At 40.9% G+C, this 25,701-nt stretch overlaps 1 protein-coding gene across 4 annotated transcripts in view; it reads left to right on the forward strand.

Moving 5' to 3' along the window:
* Positions 1-1,124: 1,124 nt before the first annotated feature.
* wdr19 (WD repeat domain 19) overlaps positions 1,125-25,701 on the forward strand; it is a 170,347-nt gene continuing 145,770 nt past the window's right edge. For 2 of the 4 annotated variants that reach the window (XR_006312065.2, XM_043692836.2), the window contains exons 1-3: positions 14,326-14,423; positions 21,332-21,397; positions 21,694-21,819. Coding sequence is in view for 3 of the 4 variants with exons in the window: in XM_043692836.2 (XP_043548771.2) it covers positions 14,326-14,423; positions 21,332-21,397; positions 21,694-21,819 (290 nt within the window). In the remaining variant the exon portion in view is untranslated. Of the gene's footprint in view, positions 1,187-14,325; positions 14,424-17,436; positions 17,643-21,331; positions 21,398-21,693; positions 21,820-25,701 lie in introns of those variants that run through there. The other 2 variants (XM_087987304.1, XM_087987310.1) reach the window with 2 other exon arrangements.

Consider the following 25,701-nt stretch of genomic DNA (forward strand, 5'->3'; position numbering starts at 1 on the left):
GGAGAGCTGCTTGAGGTGTACAAAGTTACAGTAGATGGAGAGAAAGGTAAATAGTGGGCGGTTCAGAGAGGATTTGAGGAAAATTTATTTTCACCCAGTAGGTTCCTAGAACTCACTGCGTAAAGGGTGATAGAGATAGGAATCTTGAGGACATTTAAGAATTATTTAGATGAATGTTCGAAACACCATAGTGTATAAGGTTATGAACCAAGTTCTAGAAAAAGAGATTATAATAGATGGAGTTTTGAAGACTGGTGTGAACATTGTCTGAGAACCTCTTTCCTTGTCATAAAGACTGTATAATAACATTAGCTAAGGGTTCTGGATACTAGTCCAGTGACATTAGCACTAGGTCATTACCTTCCCCTTGCTGAGTCTAAGCACCTATTTAGTTAAAAATGGTAGAGGGTGAACCACTAGTGAGTCTTAACGAAAAGAAACACTTGTTTTAACAAGCTATAGTTCATTGCATGGTAGCAACAGAAACAATTATATTGGTTGGTTAGACGTGACTACGGTAAAGGGCTCTTGTGACACTGGTAGTGCCCCTCCTTCTGTGCCAGGAGGCCTGGGTTCAAGTCCCACCTGTTCTGGATGTGCCACATGTCTGAACAAGTTCATTTTAAAGACGATTTGGACACTGATACATCTGCCGACATTGGGATCTGGAGCTAGACACCCCTTCCCTGTCGCGACTGTATGAACATCGTCAAGTTGGGTAGGAGTTGAGGCAATCATCAATATTAATTGTTAAGAATCATTCCCTTATGGATGTTCCGTTCTCATCTCCCACTCCAATACTGTCTAGTGTGGGTCACGTCAAACATGTTTACCTCCAATTTGGAGCCTAAACAGCGCCAACCAATAGGTAGAACAGAGCTGGTTCTGCAGCCTTTCTTCACGGCTTATGACCTGCGTTAATTTTGCGGCCTTGATTTAGATTAGTACTCACTGGAGTTTTTTTCTGAACAAGCAGCATCAGGTTCAAAGTAAATTGTCTTGCAGACTGTCTCACTGGGACTGAGTCTGCGCAGTAACAAGGTGGTGACGGGTTCCGACGGTTGCCGTGGCGACTGGACGCCCCGCTGCGTTGCACTATGGGAAGGGGACGGTTTTGCTGCGCGTGCGTACATGGCCAGCGTGGCTGCACTCGGAGGTGGAAGCTGAAGAAAACAGAAAGATGAAGGTGAGAGGAGGCGAGGGCTGGAGGCTGCTCCGGTATCATGACGTCTTCGGGTTGGGTGAGGTGTATTCGCGTTAACAATTTCGGCTTAGTTCCTTACTGTCACTGCTCTCGCTGGCTTAATAGACCGCAGTTTGCAAAGGCCGCAGCTCCACTCTCGGTTACTATGGAAACGGAGTTGGCTGTTCGATGGACCGTAGTCCGTGAACTCTCTCGACCCAGAAAATATTCCCCCCCTCAGACGTGGAGATATTTCCTCCCCGAGTAAACGTTGCTGTAACTGTACTCCCACAGTGTTCACCACAAAACTATTAATACCAGGTTTGACTGGATACTGCAAAGACTGTAGGCCCTGAGAGCATTCAGCAATAGTACTGAAGATTTGTGCTCCAGAACTTGCTGCTTGCTTAGCCAAACTGTTCCAGTACAGTTTTAATACTGGCACTTACTTGTAATGGGCAATTTTTCACATTGACAATACATACACAAAAAGCAGGACAAATTCAACCTGGCCAATTGATACCCCATTAGTCTACTCTTGATCATCAGTAAAGTGATGGATGGTATCATTAACAACATAATCAATGAGCACTTGCTTATCAACAACCTGCTCAGTGATGTCCAATTTGGGTGCAAACATAAAGAAAAGAACTGAATTCCAGTAGTGAGGGTGACAGCTCTTGAAATCAAGACCATGTTTAATGGAGTGTGGCATCAGGAAGCCCTCTAAAATTCAAGTCACTGGGAATTGGGAGAAACTGCTCCATTAATTAGATGTATTCCTGGCTCACAGGAAGATGGTTGTGATTGTCAGAGATCAGTCATCTCTGCTGGAGTTTCCAGGATAGTTTCTGGGCCCAACCATCTTTAGCTGCTTCATCAATAACCTTCCCTCTTTAATCAGGTGAGATGTGGAATGTTCACTGATGGTAGCAAACTTATGACTCCTCAGATACTGAAGCAGTCCATGTTCAAATGCAACAAGACCTGGACAGTATTTAGCAGCAAATTACTGCAGATGCTGGAATCTACACTGAAAACAACAAATGCTGGAGATCACAGCGAGTCGGACAGCATCTTTGGAGAGAATCAGAGCATCTATACTCAAAACGTTAGCTTGTTCTGTCTCAATGGATGCTGTCTGACTTGCAATGATCTCTAGCATGTGTTGTTTTCAAGACCTGGATAGTATTCAGGTTTGAACGGAAAAAGTGATAAGTAACATTCATGCCACGCAAATGCATGCAATGACCATCTCTTAAAAGAGACAATCCACTGACTATTACTGAATGGAGTTACCATCACTGAACCCCACATTATCAACATCCTTGGGGTTACCATTGATCAGAAACACAACTGGACAGACCATATAAATACAGTGGCAACAAAAGCAGGCTAGAGGCTAAGAATACTGCACTGAGTTACTCACTCACCTCCTAACTTCTCAAAATCTTTCTACAAAGCACAAGTCAGAAGTGTGATGGAATACTTCCCACTTTCCCAGATGAGTGTAGATCCAATAATGCAAAAGAGGCATGTCACCATCTAGGACAAGTCAGCCTGATTGTTTGGCACCATGTCTGGAAACACTTACTCCCTCACCACAAATACTCAGTAGTAACAGTACAACATGTACTGCAGAACTTGGCCAAAGATCCTAAGACCGCACCTTCCATGCCCAAAAACACCTTATTTAGCAGCATCTGTGAAGAAAAATCAGAGTTAACATTTCTGTTTCCAGACAAAGATTTTTTTGAGACGTTAGGTGAGTAACTCAGTGCAATATTCTTAGCATAAAGCTCAGCATAAGCTGGAAGAACAACAGCTCATTTGTCTGTTTGGAGACACTGCAGCTATCAATATCAAGTTCAATAACTTTAGGTCTTGACCTCTCCTGTGTCCTAGCCCCCATTCCCACACACCAGGCCTTGTGATCACATTGTCTGCTATTATCCGCAACCCGTTGTTACCCATTCACCCTCCTAGCCAGATTGTTATCCTCTCCTTGGTCTGTCCAACTTGTAGCGCGCTCTCTCATTGAACTCAATGCCCAGCTATTGTTTACTCCTTAACCATCCCTTGCAGGAGCTCTGCTTCCAGTACTAATGGAGTCACTTTATTTCTCTTCTAAAACCTTCTGCTCGCCTTATGACTTCAATCTTTTTTTGTGCTCCAATTTTCAAAATCTTTGCCACCTGTCCCAAGTCTTTCTCTTTCCTTATCATCACTATAATTGGCATCCTTTCATATGTGAGTGATGATGGGAATGCACCATCTGCTACACCTCTTTGATAGCAGAACAATTCAGTTCTGGAAAGGCAAAGTCTGCCACAAGTGCTATACATGGAGTTGATTTTTGGTGATGGTGCAGGATGGTCCCTGCTAATTCCTTATTTGTAGGTTGTGTTTGCTTTGGATGTTCTGAAACTACACGCTATGATGGTGATATATTACTGCTGTCATTGATTTATTACTGCTGTCATTGGTGTTGTCGTGTGCATTGATCATCAGTTAAGTTTCTTACTTGTAACTGATGTTAATGCATTTATGTTACTTCTGGCAGCAGACTTGAAGCAGAGTTTTAGGAGCCCTGCTGGTTTTTTGGCACAGGCGACCTATCTCTAGATTATATCACTAGGGTTGCAGTTATCTTCCATACTGAGTACCCTGGAAAGAACTGCTTCATTGATGACCTTTTCATGTGCTGTCAATGATGGGTTATATATACTGAACATTAAAATTATTGAGCGTATTATCGTGATGACTTAAAGTTGTTCAAACTTTTGCCTTGATGTCATCAATATACTAAATTCAAAATAGTCTTCCTCATTTAATAATTTTGCCATTCCATACATCTTTGTTCTCCTCCAGCCATGATACTTCTATTGATTCTTCTAAAAATGTTTTCAGGTCCAGTTGTTTTTACCAAGCTTTTGGTCATCTCTTGTCACTTGTTGCTTGGCAAATATTCATCGTATGTAAAGTGCTTTAAGATATTTCATTACATGAAAGATACCATTTCTCAGAAACCACAGGTTTTTAAGAAAAAGTAAAATGGAAACAATCTCTTTTATAACTGTGAATGTAGTGAAATGTACCTCAATTTTAACCACTATACGTTGAATAAGTTAATAGAACAGCAGGAATAAGCAGCAAGTATCCAGTAAGATTGTGGTTGGTTTCTGAGCCTGATGCTCGTCCACTCTGTCCACGTTTCTTTTTGTTTCTTTCCTTTTTTTTTCCTTCTCAGTATTTTTTCCTGCTTATTTTATTTTACTTACCTCTTAGTGAAGAGTTTGATTGCGGCATCAGTGGTGAGTAGGCCTAGCAGTGCAGACTCTGGCAGCAGCATCAGAGGCAAACTTGGTTTCCAGCATCTTCTGAATCTTTGAGCTTGGCCTAGCACCGACCCATGGCTGCTGCTATGGAGGCAAGTTTGGTTTCCAGGTGGCATCTATTGCCAGCGCAGATTTGCGGAGGTGAATTGGACCCTGAATGAGACCTGGCAGCATCAGCAGCGGCTGCATCATCAAGGTGGACCCAAAATGGACTTGTTGCGGAATCAAGATCCGGCCAATGCAGAACTGGCAGGATTGGTTGTGTCTGCATTGGTAAGGACCAGTGAGAACTCATAGTTGCAAAGACATTGGTGGAGGCAAAGAGTGGCGACTTTTGTTCCAGCGACAGCGGTGTGGCATAAGGGGCTTTTTTTTTTGTTTGGCTGATTGATCATTCGGGTGGCTGGAAACAAGCAGTAATCTGAGTGCAGTTCTTCAAGGATTTCTCGATTATCTGGCAATGCATGCTGTAATGCCATTTAAGTGATAACTGAATGCTGAGTTGCCTGGTGCCGTTTTTGCAGGAACTTGATCTTTGTTGGGTGGTCCAGAATTGGATGGTTGATGTTTGGATTCTCGAGGTTCTACTATAAATTATTTTTGAGTGAGGTGAGGATGATGAAAGCATACAGTCAAGCTTCAACACGTGGGACACTTGCTGAAGGTATCGGGTGGGACTGCAGGGTGCAGCTGCTGCTCCCTCGGCATTCAAGAAAGAGGTACCTACGCAGCAGAACATCGCTGAAGAACTGGCGATCTGAGGGATGATCAAGGAGTTGATGGAAGATAGTCGTACTCAGCTGTAATCGATTTCGGTCATGCTACAAAAGCCTGAGAACGAGTAGGAAGGGCTTGAGAAGTGAGTTGAAGAGGTCGAGCGTCACAGACCAAGGTCAAGTCCTTGGAGCAAATCAAGGCCCTCAAAACAGGGCCAGGCCTTAGACTGAACAGGTCGATCTAGAAAATCGAGGTAGGAGAAAACATATCCGAGTCATTGGACTGCCGGAGAGAATGGAAGGTGGGCAGCTAGCAAACTTTTTTGAAGACTGGCTACCGCAGTTTCTTGGCTGGGATGCCAAAGCAGACTGGGTGAAGGTTGACAGAGTTCACCAGGTTGCAGTGCGCAGATCCAGTGTGGATCAGCGCCCCTGCCCAGTCCTGGTACGATTCCAAAGCTATAGGAACAACCAGAGAGTCCTGTAATCGTCTAGAAGGATGGGGAAAAGATCCACAGGCACTGATTTAACAGGGAATTAAGATAATGTTTTTCCAGGACTTTTCTGCGGCAGTGATCTGTAAAAGGAAATCATTTGAGGTGAAGAGAAAATTTAAGGGACCTTGGTATTCAATATTTGATGAGATACCCAACAGTGCCTCGTGTGACTCATGAGGAGACGGCACAGTCATTTCACTCCTTGAAACCAGTGAAAAATTTCTTGGTCACTTTAAGATAATTTTGATTGATTTATAGACATGGATAATTTTTTCTCTTGCTATGTTTCTTGTAATGTTACCCTTTTCTTAAAGAAGTTGCTGTTGGTGTGGTTTTTTTTCCAAATAGGATTGGTGTTGATGTATAGTTGGGGGTGGGTGGATTGCTCACTTTGTCTGTTTTCTTCTATTTGTTTGGGTCTGGGGTGTGGCTTGAGCTGGTTGGGGGGGAATGGAGATGTGTGTGTGTGTGAGGTGTAAGTGCCCTCTATGGGTGGGGGTAGAGTTCCCATTAAGTGCCTTTTTGTGGTTTGTCGTTAGTTTAGTTTTTTGTTTTTTTTGTAAATAGACTCCAGCATGCTATAAGTCAAATTCTTCCAGGTCAGAGGTGGTTGTATAGGATTGTGGCGAGCGTTTTTTTTTCTAAATGGTGCACTTGGAATATTAGAAGGATCCATTTGCCAGTTAAAAGGAAAAAGGTGTTGTCAAGCCTCAAAAAGGAAAGGGTGGATGTTACCCTGTTGCAGGAGACTCTCATCTTAATGACAAGGAACACTTGAAGTTACAGCAGAGCACGTTTTGATCGGGTGTTTTTCTCGTCCTTTAGCACAAAGCAAGGGGGTGGCCATACTCTTCCAGAATAATCTGTGTGGGACTGTGGTTAGTAGACATTTGGAGAAGTCTCCACCCTACAGGCAGTGACTTTATGTTCTTTTCCCATCCTCATAAATACCATACAAGGATATTTTTTTCCAACTCCCGCAGCTCTTCTAGATGTGGAGGTACTTTGTTCAATTGGGAATATTGCCATCTCTGATCACGCAACAGTATACTTAGTGGTCGAGATTAAAGGTAATGCAGTAAATTCATGGTACTGGCGAATGGATCCCTTCATCCGCAAGGACAGCAAATTCATTGAGTACTTTTCTAGGGAATTTGAAGCATTATTGGCCACCAACTTGGGTACAGCTAATAATCCGTCCATTCTTTGGGCAAATGGACGATGCTAGAGGGATAATTATCTCCTACTTTGTCAGTCAGAAGCAACGGAAGGGAGAGCAGCAGTGTCTGCTCTAGGCAAAATTTGAAGGCAGCTGAGTTGGCATATTATAGTAGACAGTCAGTGACTAAGCTGCAGTGAATCACAGCCCTTTGTTTTGCTTAAACTCCATGTTTATGCATATAGCCAGGAAGGAAATTTCCTTTGCAATGCAAAGGTTGTTTTGAGCATGGTGATAGGCTAGATAAATATTTGGCATGTCTGGTTAGGAAGAAGAATGCCTCCCAATCTATTGCTTCTATTAGGGAAGGGAAAGGGACTCTTACTTGTAATGCTAAAAAGATCAGTGCAGCGTTTCGGAGGTTATATTCCGAACTGTATCAGTCTGAATGTTGTGAGGATAGATGGGATAAAATGGAGTCGTTTTTTGTTTTTTGGAACTTGGATCTTCCTGGGGAACATTAACAGTTCCACTAAGAGATGCAGGAGTGGTGAGGTAACTTCACATTGGAAAGGCACCCGGCCCTGATGGTCTTCCCAGTGAGTTTTATAAAGAATTTGTAAACATACTGTCAGAACCGATGCTAGCTGTATATAAGTATTCATATAGTCGTGATTGCCTCCCATCATCCTTGAGAGGTTAATATCTCTTTCCCTTAAGAAAGGAAAGGCCTCAGAGGACTGTGCTTCTTATAGACCTATAAATTTTGTCTCAGACTTGAGCGTTGAGGTTGGAAGGGGTGTTGCCCTTCACAGATCCTCTAATAATGTTAAGAGGTTGCTTAGCATGATTCAAGTGTGCCAGCAGCAATCTGTTCAAGGATTGGTTGCCTCTTTGGACGCAGTAAAGGCATTTGATTGGGTGGAATGGACGTATCCTTTTTATACCCTAGAGCGATTTGGCCAGGGTGTGTTCTAGATGGGTAAGGGTCCTTTACAGTGATCCTCTGGCAGTGATTCTCACCAATGGTATAAGGTCTGATCGTTTTAATATTGGTGTCTTAGGGGAAAACCTGGTGTGGAAGGTGGGTTCCCCTTTAAGTGGGCACAGGGAAGTTTTCTTTACTTGGGCCTCTCTGTTACCCCGAGCTTTGATCAGTTATTCAAGGTTAGTTTTGTTCATTTGTTTAACCTGATTAAACAAGACCTTCAAAGATGGGGGGGTGGCCCTTCCAATATCATGGTTGGGTCAAGTCTCTGTTAACAAAATGAATGTACTTCCTCGCTTATTGTACCCTTTGCAGATGCTCCCTTTGCTCTTTCCTAGGCAAGCATTTCAGAAAGCGAATGGCTGGTTTAGTTCTTTTACTTGGCATTATAAGTGGCCCCTTATTAAGCTTGCGAAACTGCAATTGCCCCAGGGATTGGGGGGTGTGGACCTCCCAGACATTAGATGATATCAACCGAGCTCCCTCCTATCTTTGCAAGTGACTGGGCCTGTGGGGATTCGGTGTCGACGTGGTTGGACATTGAGGCCAACCTGGTGTTTTCAAACAAAATGAGGACCGTTGTGGAACGCTGTTGTAATCCAATAGTTACTAACACTGTCAAAGCATGGAGGGCAATGAGGCAGGTGGAGGTATGTCTAAAACATTTTTTCTTACTCCCATAGTTAACGTGCCAGATTTCCGGCCAGGGACAGTGGAGTTTAAACTTTGAATGGATAGGGGAGTTTCTTGTTTGGGTGATTTTTGTTTGAGGGTGAAATGTTGATGTTGTTTGATCAAATAACTCAAATATGGATTGTTGAGTAGGGACCTCCCCGTGTCTGCGTGGGTTTCCTCCGGGTGCTCCGGTTTCCTCCCACAGTCCAAAGATGTGCACGTCAGGTGAATTGGCCATGCTAAATTGCCCGTAGTGTTAGGTAAAGGGTAAATGTAGGGGTATGGGTGGGTTGCGCTTCAGCGGGGTGGTGTGGACTTGTTGGGCCGAAAGGCCTGTTTCCACATTGTAAGTAATCTAATCACACAGGATTATGGACCTCCGTTTCTTTCCGATTAGAGATTTTGTCCAAAAGACCACACTTTTGACTGAGTGTTATAGATCTGTTGCAGAAAAGAGGGTGCTACAGGCTAACAGCACTCTCTCTCAGTAAGAACTGTCTATCATTTGTTGGGGGGAGGTTCCTTGGGTGACATGGAGCATCTACGTGAGGTCTGGGAGAGACAGTTAGGAGTTGAGATCACTTTGGAAACATAGGAGGATATTTGTGAGAATGCAAAGAGGATTTTGATATGTAATAGGACCCGTGCTATGCAGTTAAAGATTCTTCATAGGCATCATCTGGCCCCAGATCGTCTTGCAAAATTTAAGCAGAGAGCATCTTCTATGTGCCCCAAACGTAGAGTAAATACAGGTACCCTCACTCAGTTGTGGTCCCGCCACAGGCTCCACGCATATTGGAACGCTGTGGCAGGAGTAATAAAGAGGGTCATGGGGACCGAAGTAAAGGCGGACCTGGTCTCTTTTCTCCTGGGTCTGCTGAATTTACCTGACTTAGATGCACATGGGAAAAAGCTTTTTAACATTCTCAAGGAAGAACAATCTGATGTGTTGGGTGTCTGAGAACCCCCCTGGATCTGTCTGGGTGCCGTAAGTTAATTATGGAACACATTTCTTCAGACTTAAAAATATGGTGCACTGGAAAATGGATAACTTTTACAAGATGTGGCAGCCCTTCTTGAATTACGTGGAAGCAGATCTGCCTGCCATTTTGATTGGGGCTTTTGTCTAGCCATGATTGTTTGGTCTGATAAACCTAATGCTATGAAAGGAAGAATTTCGAACAAATGTGGTTTTAATAATTGATGCTCTTGAAGCTATGGTCTTGTTGCCCTGAGCAGCATTATATATTTATTTATTGATTGATTTGTAATAAGTGTAGTTTTGATTTCTTTTGTAGAGTAGTATAGTAGCTGGTTTATTTTGTTTTTGATGTTATGCTATATTTTTCATGTTTGTGTAACTTTCTAATTTTGTAAAGAAGAATTTTTCAATAAAAATATTCTTTAAAAAGCTGAAAATGATTATCACAAAAATCTTTTAAATAAGATTGTCTCATTCATTACTTGTAAGTGCCTAACTTCTACATAATTGAAAATGATTTCGAACACAAAACTGAACAAACAATTTACCGTAACATTTTGTAGAGTTGTCATTAATTCCTTTGGTAAATTTAAAAATACCAAGTTTGCAATAGGTGCCTATTAATATGTAAAGTGAAAAGTTTAATTTTAATCTCTGCAAATATGGGCAGTTAGTGCAAACTTGCTGCAGTGGACAGTTTGGAAGGGCCAGGTTTGTGCTGCAAAATTTTTAAAGCTGACACAAAAGATTTGTTGAAACTTGGGATTGCACTGCATTTAGTTTCTGCTTGAAATTCTTTGATCTTTTGCACTTGTGGTAAATTAACCTGGAAATGCTAGCTCATCTTAGTGAAGGTTCAGGCTCCTGGCATTTACATCCTTAGAACGTTTCAAGATAATTTACAAAACAGTCATCATTAATGAAAGGAGAAGTGACAGCCAACTTGCACAATATGGCCTTACAATATTTAGGGGAATATATAAGCAAGTAATGCAAACATTCTCCAGCCCCAGACGACCCCTTTTTTGTAATCTTTTAGGTTCTGACATGAGAAGGTGTAGTGAAGTAAAGATTTTGTAGAATATATGGATTATTTGATATTAAGGAAAAAGTTGAAATGTTAACTCTAAAAATAACTTATTTTAAACATCATAATGAAGAAATTTGGTATTCCACAAATATGAAATCAAGGCTAGAGAGAATTTGCTCAAACTTGTCTAAAAATTTAATTATGTCTAATTCAGTATGGCTTTTTCAAGGTCTTTTACATTGAGACTAATAGTGTCATGAAGTATATATCAATTCAACATATTTCTAATCTCCCATCTATGGGGAATAACTGACAACAGCTTCTGAATTTCAGTATGTAACTTCTTGTACCAGAAATTGTTTTCAGTTTTACGTTTGTGATAACGAAACCTTCAGTGTTACTTTTATTATTTAATACAGAGATAATAATTGTACAAAGAAACTGGTTGCAATGGTAAAGTGAGACAGACCTGCTGGCCAGGGAACTTGATGTGTTGAAGTGGCAGGCAACCAAAAGCTTGGTCATTTTTTGTGGACAGATGCAAGTGTTCTGCAAAACAGTCACCCTTCTCTCACCTTCGTGAAAGTCAAGACTGCAGGTGCTGGAAAAGCACAGCAGGTCAGACAGCATTTGAGGAGAGAAAAATCAAAGTTTCAGGCAAAAGCCATTCCTGATGAAAGGCTTTTGCCCAAAATGTCGATTTTTTTTTTTCTGCTCCTTGGATGCTTCCTGACCTGCTGTGCTTTTTCCAGCACACACTTTCGACACACTTCTCTCACCTTCATCTGGTTCATCTCTGACTCCTCCCTTCCCTTCCTTGGCATTTCTGTTTCCATTTCTGGGGATATGCTGGCCACCAATATCCCGTACAAACCCATCAATTCCTCCAGTTACCTTGACTATATATTCTCATGGCCTGCTCCCTATTCCATTCTTGCAGTTCCTCTATCTCTATCGCATGTGATGATGCCAACTTCAACATGGGGGAGGGGGAGGGGGAGGGGGGGCCTCTGAAAATGTCCACCACGTTCCTCAACCGAGAATTCCCCGACATTATAGTTAACAGGGCCTCAGCTGGGTCTGACCCATCTCACACACTTTGGCCCTCACCCCTTTTCTTCCTTCCCATAACAGTGATAGGGTCCCCCATGTCCTCACCTACCATCCCACCAGCGTCCACATCCATAGGATTGTTAACTGCCATTTGTGCCACCTCCAGCTGGATGCTACCACAAGACACACATCTCCATCCCCTCTTTCGTCAACCTTCATCAGGGACTGTTCCCTCCAGAACACCCTGGTCACTCATCTTTCATTCCCAGCATGTCCCCATTGTCTCACTGCACATTCCCATGCAATCACAGAAAGTGACTGTTTACTTCCTCCCTCCTCACCATCCAAGCCCTCAAACACCTTCCAGGTGAAGCAGCACTTTGCCTGCACTTCACTCAATCTAGTCTACTGTATTCATGGCTCACAATGTGGTCTCCTCTACATTAGGGAAATGAAGCGTAAACTGGGTGGCTGCTTTGCAAAAAACTATGTTGTGTCTGCAAAAAAAGAACCTGAGTTTCCAGTTGCATTCCACTTCAACACACCACTGTGTTCCCTGGCCGACATCTCTGTCTCAGTCTTGCTGCAGTGCTCCAATAAAGTGAAGCTCAAGTTTTCAAGCACCTTGTTTTCTGCTTCGGAACTCTGCAGTCTTCTGGACTTAATGTCAACAATTTTAGGGCATGAGGTACCTTCTCCCGTGTCCTTACCTCAATCCCCACACACCAGGCTTTCCACGGTTCTTTTTTTTTGTTTCTGGAAGTTATAGTCCAATTAACCTAATGTATTGTTGGGAAGTTTTGAGGGTAATGTGACTTAATGCCTTAAATTTTCAACTGATCATAGAGTGAGCCAGCATGGATTCATGAAGAGGAAGTCATGCCTTACTATTTTGATTGAATTCTTTGAAGAGGTAACTTAAATAGTGGGTAAGAGACTAAATTAGTGGTTACGAGAATGTCTGTCTATAGCTCTTAGTCAATATTTTCTAGATGTACATTTAAATAAGTCCCTCATAAGATTGTTAGCATATGTTGACACTCAAGTAATTAAAAGCAAATTATTGATCTGGTTTGGAAATTGATTTGAGAGGAAGGAGAGAGAGCATAGTATGGTCCTTTGGGACATTGGCAATTTTACTAATTGATAATCTAATTAGCAGAATGCATCTGGTGGCAGGAGTCTGTGTTGGTGCTTCAGCTGTTCAGTGTTCAATAGCGATTTTAGATGCTGAGATAGAAGCCAAATATCTAAATTTGCAAAATATATAAAGATGGACAGAGTTGTAATCAAAATAGTTGGAAGCATAAATTGCGAAGAGATCTTCATAGATTAAGTGAATAGTTAAACTTCTCAAATGGATTTCAAATGTAATCAAATTCACTTTGGACCCAAAAAGAGATTGTGAAAGGCTGGAAACATTAGCAGAGGTCCAAAGAGACTTGATGGCTTGATACACAGATGTATCAGAAAAAGGAACGTCAACTAAAAACTGAGATGAGCTGAAGTAGGTAGATTGTTGATCCACAGAGAAATTAAAGATTATGGGCAAACTGCGTGAAAGTGAATATGGGCAATGTCAGATCAGCCAGGATCCCATTGAATGGCAGAGCAGGATCGAGGGGCCGAATGTCCTACTCCTGTTACTATTATTTATTATGATTAACGTGTCATGAAAAGTCCAGAAAATAATCAAGAATGCTAATGGAATTACAGGCCTTTGTATCTAGAAAGCTAGAATACAAGGAGGCTGATTTCATGCTTCAAGAATATATTGACCTTGGAACTGAACTGCAAAGATTAGATTGCATGAAGAAATTGCACAAGCTATTGCTGTATTTGGAAGCTGGAAAGTTAAGGGTGATTTCACAGAAGCTTTCAAGCTAATTCAGGAAACAGTCAATTTGGAGAAACTACTTGCAGTAGTTGAGGAATCTATGGTAGGTGGGCATAGCCAAAGATATCAAAGCCAGATTTTTTGAGAGTGAAAACAGGAAGCATTTCATCACAAGAAAGCTTAGGAGAAGCAGCCGTAACTGAAAGAGAAGTTTGTAGTTTTGCTCTTAGCTCTGGGTAGTGATAGTGGTAGTCCTTGGACCAAGATTGCTGGAGAGAGCAGTGCTACTGAGAAAGGAATGCTGGATATAGTGATTTAGATTACCTTGGAGTGAAGAGTTAATGTTAGACCCAGATGAGAAGTGTTAGGGTAAAAACCCAGAAATAGTCACTTAGGGTATGTATAATGAAGCTCAAGTATGTGATGCTTCCACATAGAAGCTGTTGCAGTTCCAGCTAAAAGTTGAAGTTGCAAATGACTTAAATCTACCAGGATGTTAGGGACAGGGTATCTAGTTTGAGTATTATGCAAGTAGCGCTTTGTGTATGTACCGGAGGTTCATTTTGGGTACTATACACAGCTGTTTCTTTTCAATTTATAAAGGAATGGTTTATACTTTGTTTTTATAATCTTTGAATTTGTATTATAAATAGTTTGGATTGTTCTGTTTTCCCTATTTCTTTTGTAATACTATTTTGCTGCTAATGGCAAAAATCTGCAGATCGTGTGCTTATGTTTCAGTGAGAGATCACTTTGTTACAATCAGAACAAATAAAAACATGATTTGTCAAGCCAGGTTTTATCTGGAATGTGATTTGTCTGCTAATAACATCAGCTGGGATCATAAAATATTGCTTTTTGTTTTACATGCAGCGAGTATTTACCATCTCAGAGAAAATTGTTGCAGGCAATCTTGTACAATACCACTGGCAGAAAACACTTGGGAATTATCTAGCCATCACTGGGTAAGACACTTACATTTTACTGCACGCAATCTGCTAGAAAGTGTTTATGTCATGACTTAACAGTTAAAACATTACTATTATATAATTAATGGAATTATCTCATTATTATGGTTTTCTAGTGTATTTGTCTCCATTAACAGCAAACATTGAGGGCTAATGTTCCCAGGCAACATGACTAACATTAAATGTTCTCGTTTATTCGTTGAATGTTTGGAGCTAACATTACATGCAAGATTACAATGCCTACAAAATAATCCTTTATTATGATATTTGTAAAATGATTGCCATGTGTTTGGATTCGACACCAAAGATATTCTACTCTCTTTTAGTGACACAGACCTTTTCTTTACCTATAATACAGTGTACCTTAACTTAAACCATTGCAAGATTATGGATTAGTGATCTCTTTCAACAGTAAGCCAATTTATTGAAATATACCCCTTGCCATTACTGTCCTCCCTTTGACAAACACATATATTTTAATAAAATAAAAAGTAAATGTAAATTTGCCATAGTTCTAGCAGACTGTAGAGCTATTCTCTCTTGTTAGGGAGTGAGATTACTGCTGGTGATTTAACCTGAGGATCACTGCACCTCAGGCGAGTGAAGAGGTTGAGAGCCTGACTGACAATCCTCAATTGGTTGCTAGCGTAATTCCTCAAACACTCTGGATCATCCAGCAAATGTTGTCCAATTGCAGAATTGCATCTAATTTTGGAAATTATTATGAGTTCTGCAAGCATGGCTGGTTGCTTGTTGTGAATAGCAGAACAGGTATGTTGCCATTTCTTTTGGACAACATACTTGGCATCACACTGGCACTGAAGTCCCTATACCACATTACTCATTTATGTAATAGGCAGAATGTGTTGAACGTTCCTGTTAGGTGCAAATGTGTATCATGTTGCTACTGTATATTAATTGTGTAAAACAGCTAGCTGCTAGTCCTTATTGAACCAAATTTTTAAAATTATTTGCAAAGTCTCTCCAGGGGCAATTTCCTTCAGGAAACACCCACCCTAAAGTGTTGTAATGAAAATATCCCGTTATTACTGGACTGTCAATCCATATTCTCACTAATACCATATCTTCTATTTTATCCTTGAGGTGGGTGGGTATAATAGCAAAGTCTCTGCAGCAGTGTAGAATAGTACACCACAAGTTCTGGATTAATGCGCTGAAATGCAAGCGAAGGAAGTTACTGGATCTCTCGCCAAGCATTGACCATTAACACCAGCAGGCTGCATCATTAGCAGGATCCACACCAGGATGTTTGTTTAAAATCGGCCATCATTTTTTAACTCTGGGATAGATTGTTTGTTTTCCAGTTGCTGTGGAAAGATATGAGCCAAACACATGCAAATGGATCTAGCTTAGTTTGGGAAACCGGGTCAACATGAATGAACTGGGCTGAAGGGTTTGTTTCTGTACCGAATGACTGATTATAAAAACTAGTTTTAATTTCAAAACAGCCATTAAAATACAATCAAACAAGTGGACTAAGTGTCTTTATATTCAATTTACATTAAAATTTTAAAAGACTAGTTCAGAGACCACTTGATCTTTCTCTAACATGATGTAATGCATGTTCTTTGTGAATTGGAAAAAAAAATCACTGTCCCAATTAATCCTGTGAGCTGTATTTCCAACAATGGAGTATACAAATCCATAAAGTAACATGGAGTTATAGAGTCATATAGCACAGAAACAGAACCTTTGGTCTAACAGTTCCATGCCAATCAAGTTTCCCAAACTACGAGACCCACTTGCCTCCATTTGGCCCATATTTCTCTAAACCTTGTCTATACGTGTAATTGTCCAAATGTCTTTTGAATGTTGTGACTGTACCTGCATCTACCACTTCTTCTGGCAGTTCATTCCACATACAAACCACTCTGTGTGAAAAGAAATTGCTCCTCAGATCACTTGTTAAATCTCTCCTCATCTTAAAGATAAGACCTCTAATTTTGAACTCCCATACCATTTGCTATTCACCTTATCTATGCCCCTCAGCATTTTATAAACCTCTAAGATCATCCTCTTAACCTCCTACGCTCCAGTGAAAAAAATCCCAACTGATGCAGCCTCTCCTTATAAGTCAAACCTTCCAGTGCAAACAACATCGTGGCAAATGAGTTTTGAGAAGATTTGTAGCTCAGGTTGAGATTCTGGATGCAGGTTTGCTTGCTGAGTTAGAAGGTTCATGTTCAGACGTTTAGTCACCATACTGGGTAACCTCTTCAGTGAGCCTCCGGATGAGGCATTGCTGATGATCCCTGCTTTCTATTTATATGTTTTGGTTTCTTTGATTTGGGGATGTCATTTCCTATTATTTTTCTCAGGGGATGATAAATGGGGTAATTCGGGTCCAAGTCAATGTGTTTGTTGACAGAGTTCCGGCTGGAGTGCCATGCTTCTAGGAATTCTCTTGCATGTCTCTGTTGGCTCTTCCTAGGATAGATGTGTTGTCCTAGTCGAGACAAGCAACACTAATATCATTTACAAAATACCATGCAAGGACTGTAACAAACACTACTTTAGACAATCAGGCAGAACACCAGCCACCAGGATACATGAACACCGACTAGCCACAAAACAACATGACCCTCTCTCGCTAATATCCTTACATACAGTTGAGGAAGGACACCACTTTGACTGGGACATGCAGAGACATGCACGAGAATTTCTAGAAGCATGGCACTACAACCTTAACTCTATCAACAAACACGTTGACTTGGACCCAGTTTACCACCCCCTGAGGTAATAAATAGGAAATGACATCACCAAAGGAAATGACATCCCCACAGGAAATGACAGGAAGCAGGAATCATCAGCAGTGCTTTGTCCAGAGGCTCACTGAACATGTTACCTAGTATGGTGATGAAATATCTGAACATGAACTTTCCAGCTCAGCAAGCAAACCTACATCCAGAGCATCCTGGTAAATCTTTTCTGAACCCTTTCTAATTTAATGATATCTTTCCAAAGCAGGGCAACCAGAACTGTATAATACTCCAAAAATGGCCTCACCAACGTCCTGTACAATCGCAACATGACGTCTCCATTCCTATAATCAAAGGTCTGAGCAACGAAGGCAAGTGTGCTAAACGCCTTCTTAATGAGCTTGTCTACTTGCGATGCAACTTTCAAAGAACAACGTACCTGAAACCCTGGGCCTTTCTGTTTGACAAGATTGTCCAAGACCCTACCATTAACTGTGTAAGTCCTATCCTTGTTCATCTTACCAAAATGCAGCATTTCTCATTTATCCAAATTAAACTCTATTTGTCACTCTTCAGTCCATTGGCCCAATTGATCAAGATTCCTTTGTAATCTTAGATAACTTTCTTCACTGTCGCTTTGCGAGCAGTTTTGATGTCATCTACAAACTTACTAACCATGCTTCCTGAATTCTCATTCAAATCATTTATATAAATGACAAACAATAGTGGACCCAGCGCTGACCCCTGCGGAACTCTGCTGGTCACAGGCTTCCAGTCAGAAAAACAATCCTTCTCCACCACCCTCTGTCTCCTACCATCAAGCCAATTTGTATTCACTTGGCAAGTTCTCCCTGAATCCCACATGATCAAACTTTACTAACCATGTGGAACCTCCGCAAAGGCTTTACCAAAGTCCACGTAGACAACGTCTTGCTCTTGTCTATCTTTTTGGCCATGTCCTCAAAGAACTCAGTCAAGTTTTGTAAGAGTTGAAACTTTATTGCTGGAACAGCACAGCAGGTCAGGCAGCATCCAGGGAACAGGAGATTCGACGTTTCGGGCACAGGCCCTTCTTCAGGAAGGGCCTGTGCCCGAAACGTCGAATCTCCTGTTCCCTGGATGCTGCCTGACCTGCTGTGCTGTTCCAGCAATAAAGTTTCAACTTTGATCTCCAGCATCTGCAGACCTCACTTTCTCCTCCAAGTTTTGTAAGACATGATTTCCCATGCACAAAGCCATGCTGAGTGTCCCTGACCAGTCTTTTCATCTCATAATGCATGTAAACACTATCTCTCAGAATCCCCTCCAACAATTTAGCCACTATTGATGTTAGATTCTTCAACCTATTGTTCCCAGGCTTCCCCTTCCAGCCTTTCTTAAATAAAGGCACAATATTAGCCACCCTCCAGTCTGCCGGCACTTCACCCGCGACTGTAGATGGTACAAATATCTTTGCTAGGGGCCCCAAAATTTCTTCCTTAGCTTCCCACAGTGTCCTGCAGATTTATCCACTTTTTTTTTTGAGACCTCCAGACCACCTCTTCTGTAATGTAGACTGTTTTTAAGACATCAGTGTTTATTTCCCAGAGTTCCCTAGCCTCCGTTTCTGTTTTCACAGTAAACACTGATACAAAATATTTGTTTAGTATCTCTCCCATTTCTTGTGCTTCCACACAAAGATGACTTCAGTAATCATTAAGGGCCCTATTCTCTCCATTGTTACTCTTGCTTTTAATGTTCTTGGAGAATCTCTTTGGATTCTCTGTAACCTTATCTGCCAAGGCTATCTCATATCCCTTTTTTGCCCTCCCAATTTCCCTCTTAATGCCCTTACACCCATTATACTCTTGAAGAGGTTCACTTGATCCAATTTGTCTATACCTACCATATATCACCTCTTTATTCTTGACCAGAGCCTCAAGTTTTATTCATCATTGTTCCCTTCTCCTACCAGCCTTACCCGACACTCTAGAAGGAACAAACTGCCTCTGAACTCATGTTATCTCACCAAGAAAATCAGCCTTACTCCAGTTTAGAACTTTAACTTTTATACATGGCCTATCCTTTTTCATAATTATTTTAAAACTGGTGGAATTATGATCACTGGTCCGAAAGTGCTTCCCCCACTAACACTTCAGTCACTTAATCTGCCTTGTTCTCCAAGAGGTGGTCAAGTTTTGCTCCTTCTCTAGTAGGTACATCTACATATTGATGAAGTATATTTTCTTGAACACACTTAACAATTTCCTCCCCATCCAAGCCCTTAACACAATGGCAGTCCCAGTCAATGTTTGGAAAATTAAAGTCCTATACTATTATAACCCTACTGCTCTCACAGCTATCTGCTATTTCCCGACACATTTGCTCTTTAGTTTCTTGTTGATTGTTGTGGGAAGAGGCCTACAAAAAAACCCAGCATTTCAAGATCTGCTAGTCTTTTTGTGAGAATTTTTTTGTCTGTTTGTAACTTTAGCACAGGTCCTTTCAAGAAATAACAGGCTAATAAATTTCAATCTTCTATTGAAAAAAATAAAGTCCATACAATAAAGATAGAAAAGAAACTACTGAGATAACACTGTGTGTTCAAATTACTCTTGTCATTTTATGTTTTCAATTTATTCTATAATCGAATGTATATTGGTTCAAACCATTGATTTTATCACTGCCACTTAGACTCTGGGTAAGGTCATCACCATGGATGTCACCTATGGACTCTTCCCAGTATGTCAATTAAAAGGAATATCATGAATGGCCTTCATTACAAGAAGTGCATTAATGCAATTTCAAATCAGCTGAAGAGAACATGATTGCCACTGCATTCCAAATCTGCAGTATGTTCTCCTGTATTCGGGTTCAACTTGGAGATTTAGGGTCATATAGCAGGGAAACAGATCCTTCAGTCGATGTCAAACGTAATGCCAAACTAAACTAGTTCTACCTGCCTGCTCCTGGCCAATATCCCTCCAAACCTTTCCTGTTCATGTACTTATCTAGGTTGAACTCCATCTGTCATTTTTCAGACCATTGACCTATTTGGTCAAGGAACCTTTGTAATTTTAGAAAACCTTCTTCAGTATCTACTATGCTACCAATTTCGGTGTCATCTGCAAACTTACTTACCATGCCTTCTATACTTGTTAGACGATTGTTTATAGCTACTTTCCTAATATTTTCTTTTGAAACCAAGAAGAAATACCTAGCAATTGCCATCCAACAAATGCCAGCGACACTAGGGCCATTTTCCTGTCTATTTCCCATACCTTGATGTTTTTAAGAAATGGATTGCTTCATAACCAGCATTCGTTGCTTTTATACTGTTATGAAGTTGTAGACGTGTACTCTACCTTTTAGGAAGGTGAAATGCCTGGCTGGCACAGTGTGCTGTAAAGTTTACAAATGTAATATTTGGTTGTGAAACAAATAGCTGGAGCTGCATTGTCATGGTACACAACAAATTCAAATTCAGCAAATCAGTTTAAATTATACCCCAGATACTGTTTTGGATGACATCAAACCAATGAGTCGGTCTGATGTTTTGGGGTATATAAAATCGGGTATTTTGAACAGTTAGGAGAACAGCAAAGAGCAGCCAAGCACCAGTAGAATAGCTCCCTGAAAGGCACTTGTCAATAAGTAAGTTGTGCAGCAGAAGACCGAAGACAATCTCGAGGAATCTACAGAGAAAGTTCTACATCCGAAGACGACAACAGGGTATGAAAATTGATTTGCTGTAAATTTAAGAGGGAACATATCAGACCAGTACTGTCGAGTGGGAGGTAAAGATAGATATTTTTAAGAGAAAGGCGTTGTAAATAGTTGTTGTTTAATGTTCTCTTTTGGACTTAATAAATGTGAAATTTGGGATAGCTCTTTGCCACTCAATTTAACAGATTACAGCACAAGGTGAGCTTTTGTGTGTCTGGTTTAAATTAGCAGAAGGATTAACCCTATGTCGTAACAATGCAACTATATCCTTTAATTGATTAACAACAGAAATAAAATGCAATACCCCCCCATTATTTTGATTTTATTATTGTTGTAGAAATAAAAGTAATAGCAAAGATGCATAAGTCATCTGACGATTAAATACAGTTAGCCTGTAATTGTTCCTTATTAATTTAAATTTTTTAAGAAATTGCACATTATTGCTTTAAAGTTGACTGGAGTCTTGTTGGTTTGCCTTAGGTCTGACCATACAGTGAAAATCTTTGATCGACATGGACATAAAAGAAATGAAATTAACCCACCAGGGTATGAAGAAAAAGAAGTATTCTACATGCCCAGTTATCAAGTCGTAAAATACACAATTTAATTTATTACAATTACCTTTTTAAATTTTTCCTTCAAATTTGACTACTCATGGTGGTCTACTTTGTAAGCATTCTAGCAAGATGTTTACAAAATAATTTATGCATTTATTGATCAATTGGATAAATAAATACAAAAGTTTTATAATTGAAAAGTTTAACAGATTACTTCTGAGAAAAAGAATCAAAAATTATAAAGCTAAAATTACAAGAGTAAACCTGGGTTTTTGTGTTTTCTAGAATTTGTGTTTCTATGGACTGGGATAAAGATGGAGATGCCTTGGCTGTGATTTCTGATAAATCAAATGCCATTTACTTATGGGATGCAAACACGCATAAAACTACACAGTTGGACAGTGGTATGAGGTGAGCTAACAGTTACAGACTTACACAATTATTCTTTCATGTAACATCTTCGGGTCTATGTCCATAGATCCCTCAAAGTTGCCACCCAAGTTGATAGGGTTGTTAAGAAGGCGTATGGTGAGTTGGCTTTCATTAGCAGAGGGATTGAGTTTAAGAGCTGTGAGGTTATACTGCAGCTCTATAGAGCCCTTGGAATATTGTGTTCAGTTCTGGTCGCCTCATAGGAAGGATGTGGAAGCTTTAGAGGGTGAAGAGGAGACTTACCAGGCTGCTGCCTGCACTGGAGGGCATGTCTTATGAAGAAAGATCGAGGGAGCTAGGGCTTTTCTCATTGAAGGGCAGAAGGATGGGAGGTGACCTGATAGAGATGTACAAGATGATGAGAGGCATCGATATGTGGATAGCCAAAACCTTTTTCCCAGGGGCGGAAATGGCTTCCATGAGGGGGCATAATTTTAAGGTGATTGGATAAAGGTTTAGAGGAGATGTCAGAGGTAGGTTCTTTACACAGACAGTAGTGGGTGCATGGAATGCACTGCCAACAGTGGTAGTAGAGTCAGATACATTAGGGACTCTTGGGTAGGCACATGGATGATTGTAAAATATAGGGTATGTAGGTTAGATTGATCTTAGATTAGGATAAAAGGTCGGCAAAACATCAAGGGCCAAAGAGCCTCTGCTGTGCTATACTGTTCTATGTTTTCTTTTTTAACTAACTGACTGCCTCATTTTTATATGAACCAAGAATGTTATTTTTAAGATTTTTGTCTTTGCCAAGGGCTCATCTGGATGCTAAATAAATATATCAAACAAAAGTTATTCTAACAGTCCTTGTGATAAAGAAAATAGGTTGTTGAATTTCTATCCAATGATGTATTTAATCTCTTATTGTTAATAAAATAGAACTATAGCCTTTATCATTAAATAATGTCTCAGGTGAATATTCCTTTTAAGTATGGCAGACTTGAACAGATTTATTACAGTTAATGTAGTTTACCAGCCACTTTTCCTGAAATGAATTTCCTGAAATTGCTCGGAATTTATTTCTGCTATAACAAGTTTAATATCAGTAAAGTTAGTGTTGAATCATATTAATTTTTAAGAGTTCATATTTCAGCATATTAGTGTAGTTTAATGGAACAGGCTTAATGTATTGGTCATGACATTTTGTACTCTACTAGAACTTACACCGTGATCCATCAGAAACTTATTTTCATTTTTCAGAACATGATAATTGGCTCTGGATATTTGGTATTGTGTTTTACAGAGCTTTAATAATTCTTATGATAATGCATTCCCTCTTGTATAGAATATGCAAACAAGAAATACATTTTCTTCCCACTTACGGAGTGGAAGCATTAATGATAAGGCCAGCAATTAATGTTCTCCCTAAGTGCCCCTGGGAAGATAACTGTCAACAGCCATTTTGAATTGCAAGTCCTTGTGAAGAAGATACACCCAGAATGCTGGTTGGAATTCCAGGATAGGGAGTGCAGTAGGGTGTGCCGGTAACAACACCAGGCATATAAATGAAGACAGGGAGAAAATGAGGTCTGCAGATGCGGGGGAACAGAGTCGAGAGTGTGTTGCTGGAAAAGCACAGCAGGTCAGGCATTCAAAGTTTGTGAGAAGATTTGTAGCTCGGGTGCTCGTTGCTGTGGTTCTGTTCACCGAGCTGGAAGTTTTTGTTGCAAACGTTTCGTCCCCTGTCTAGGTGACATCCTCAGTGTTTGGGAGCCTCCTGTGAAGCGCTTCTGTGGTGTTTTCTCCGGCATTTATAGTGGCCTGTCCCTGCCGCTTCCAGTTGTCAGTTTCAGCTGTCCGTTGTAGTGGCCGGTATATTGGGTCCAGGTCGATGTGTTTGTTGATGGAGTTTGTGGATGAGTGCCATGCTTCTAGGAATTCCCTGGCTGTTCTTTGTTTCGCTTGCCCTATAATGGTAGTGTTGTCCCAGTCAAATTCATGTTGCTTGTCGTCTGCATGTGTGGCTATTAAGGATAGCTGGTCGTGTCGCTTTGTGGCTAGTTGATGTTCGTGGATGCGGATCGTTAGCTGTCTTCCTGTTTGTCCTATATAGTGTTTTGTGCAGTCCTTGCATGGGATTTTGTACACTACATTAGTTTTGCTCATGCTGGGTATCGGGTCCTTCGTTTTGGTGAGTTGTTGTCTGAGAGTGGCTGTTGGTTTGTGTGTTGTTATAAGTCCTAGTGGTCGCAGTAGTCTGGCTGTCATTTCAGAGATGTTCTTGATGTATGGTAGTGTGGCTAGACCTTTGGGTTGCGGCATGTCCTCGTTCTGTTGTTTTTCCCTTAGGCATCTGTTGATGAAATTGCGCGGATATCCGTTTTTTGCGAGTACCTTGTATAGGTGTTCCTCTTCCTCTTTTTGCAGTTCTGGTGTGCTGCAGTGTGTTGTGGCCCTTTTGAATAGTGTCTTGATGCAACTTCGTTTTTGTGTGTTGGGGTGGTTGCTTTCATAGTTCAGGACTTGGTCTGTGTGTGTGGCTTTCCTGTGTACCTTAGTGGTGAATTCTCCGTTTGGTGTTCTCTGTACCCTCACGTCTAGGAACGGGAGTTGGTTGTCCTTTTCTTCCTCTCTCGTGAATTGGATTCTTGAGTGTGGAGTTGATGATCCGGTGTGTATTCTCTATTTCTGTGTTTTTAATGATTACAAAAGTGTCATCCACGTATCTGACCCAGAGTTTGGGTTGAATTTGTGGTAAGACTGTTTGTTCTAACCTTTGCATAACTGTCTCTGCTATGAGTCCCGAGATCGGTGAGCCCATGGGTGTTCCGTTGATTTGTTTGTATATCTGGTTGTTGAATGTGAAGTTGGTGTGAGGCACAAGGACTGACAGAAGAGACACAACAAACAGTGAGACAAAGTATCGTACCGCTGATAACAAGGAAAAGACAAACACATAACCTCAACACCAAGGAGAGGGAAGCACTAAAATCACTAAGAAACGATAAGAACATAATCATACTACCAGCAGACAAAGGCAGAATGACGGTCATCCTGGACAAAGCAGAGTACATCCGAAAAGCACAACAACTACTTGCAGATACCAACACCTACCAAAAGAGGGAGTTTGACCCCACCCCACAGCTCACCAATAGGATAAACAACACACTGAGGAACCTACAAAAAAACGGACAGATAACCAGGTCGGACCTACAAAGAATGAAACCTGAAAGCAACAACACCCCCAGATTCTATGGACTACCTAAAGTGCACAAACCAGACATCCCACTCAGACCCATAGTATCACTACCAGGGACACCATCACACAAACTGGCAGAAACTACAGCAGAAACTGAAACACTTGATCAGCGGATCCAGACACTCTATACAATCAACACAGGAATTCTTGGACATCATCAGAAATATACACATAGACAAGGAAGAAACCATGGTCTCATTCGACGTAGCGGCACTGTTCACGTCTATTGACAAAGCCCTAGCCAGAGAAACAATAGCCAACCTGCTGAACAGACAACAGGACATTGAACCCATCAACAAAGACGGCATACTTAAACTACTGGACTTGTGCATCACAACACACTTCACATTCAACAACCAGATATACGAACAAATCAATGGAACACCCATGGGCTCACCGATCTCTGGACTCATAGCAGAAGCAGTAATGCAAAGGTTAGAACAAACAGTCTTACCACAAATTCAACCCAAACTCTGGGTCAGATATGTTGATGACACTTTTGTAATCATTAAAAACACAGAAATAGAGAAAACACACCGGATCATCAACTCCACACTCCCAGGAATCCGATTCACGAGAGAAGAAGAGAAGGACAACCAACTCCCATTCCTAGACGTGAGGGTATAGAGAACACCAAACGGAGAATTCACCACTAAGGT

This window comes from Chiloscyllium plagiosum, unplaced genomic scaffold (genome assembly GCF_037043375.1).
Source record: "Chiloscyllium plagiosum isolate Xiang-an unplaced genomic scaffold, Cpla_swu_hap1 HiC_scaffold_1, whole genome shotgun sequence".
Lineage (NCBI taxonomy): Eukaryota > Metazoa > Chordata > Chondrichthyes > Orectolobiformes > Hemiscylliidae > Chiloscyllium > Chiloscyllium plagiosum.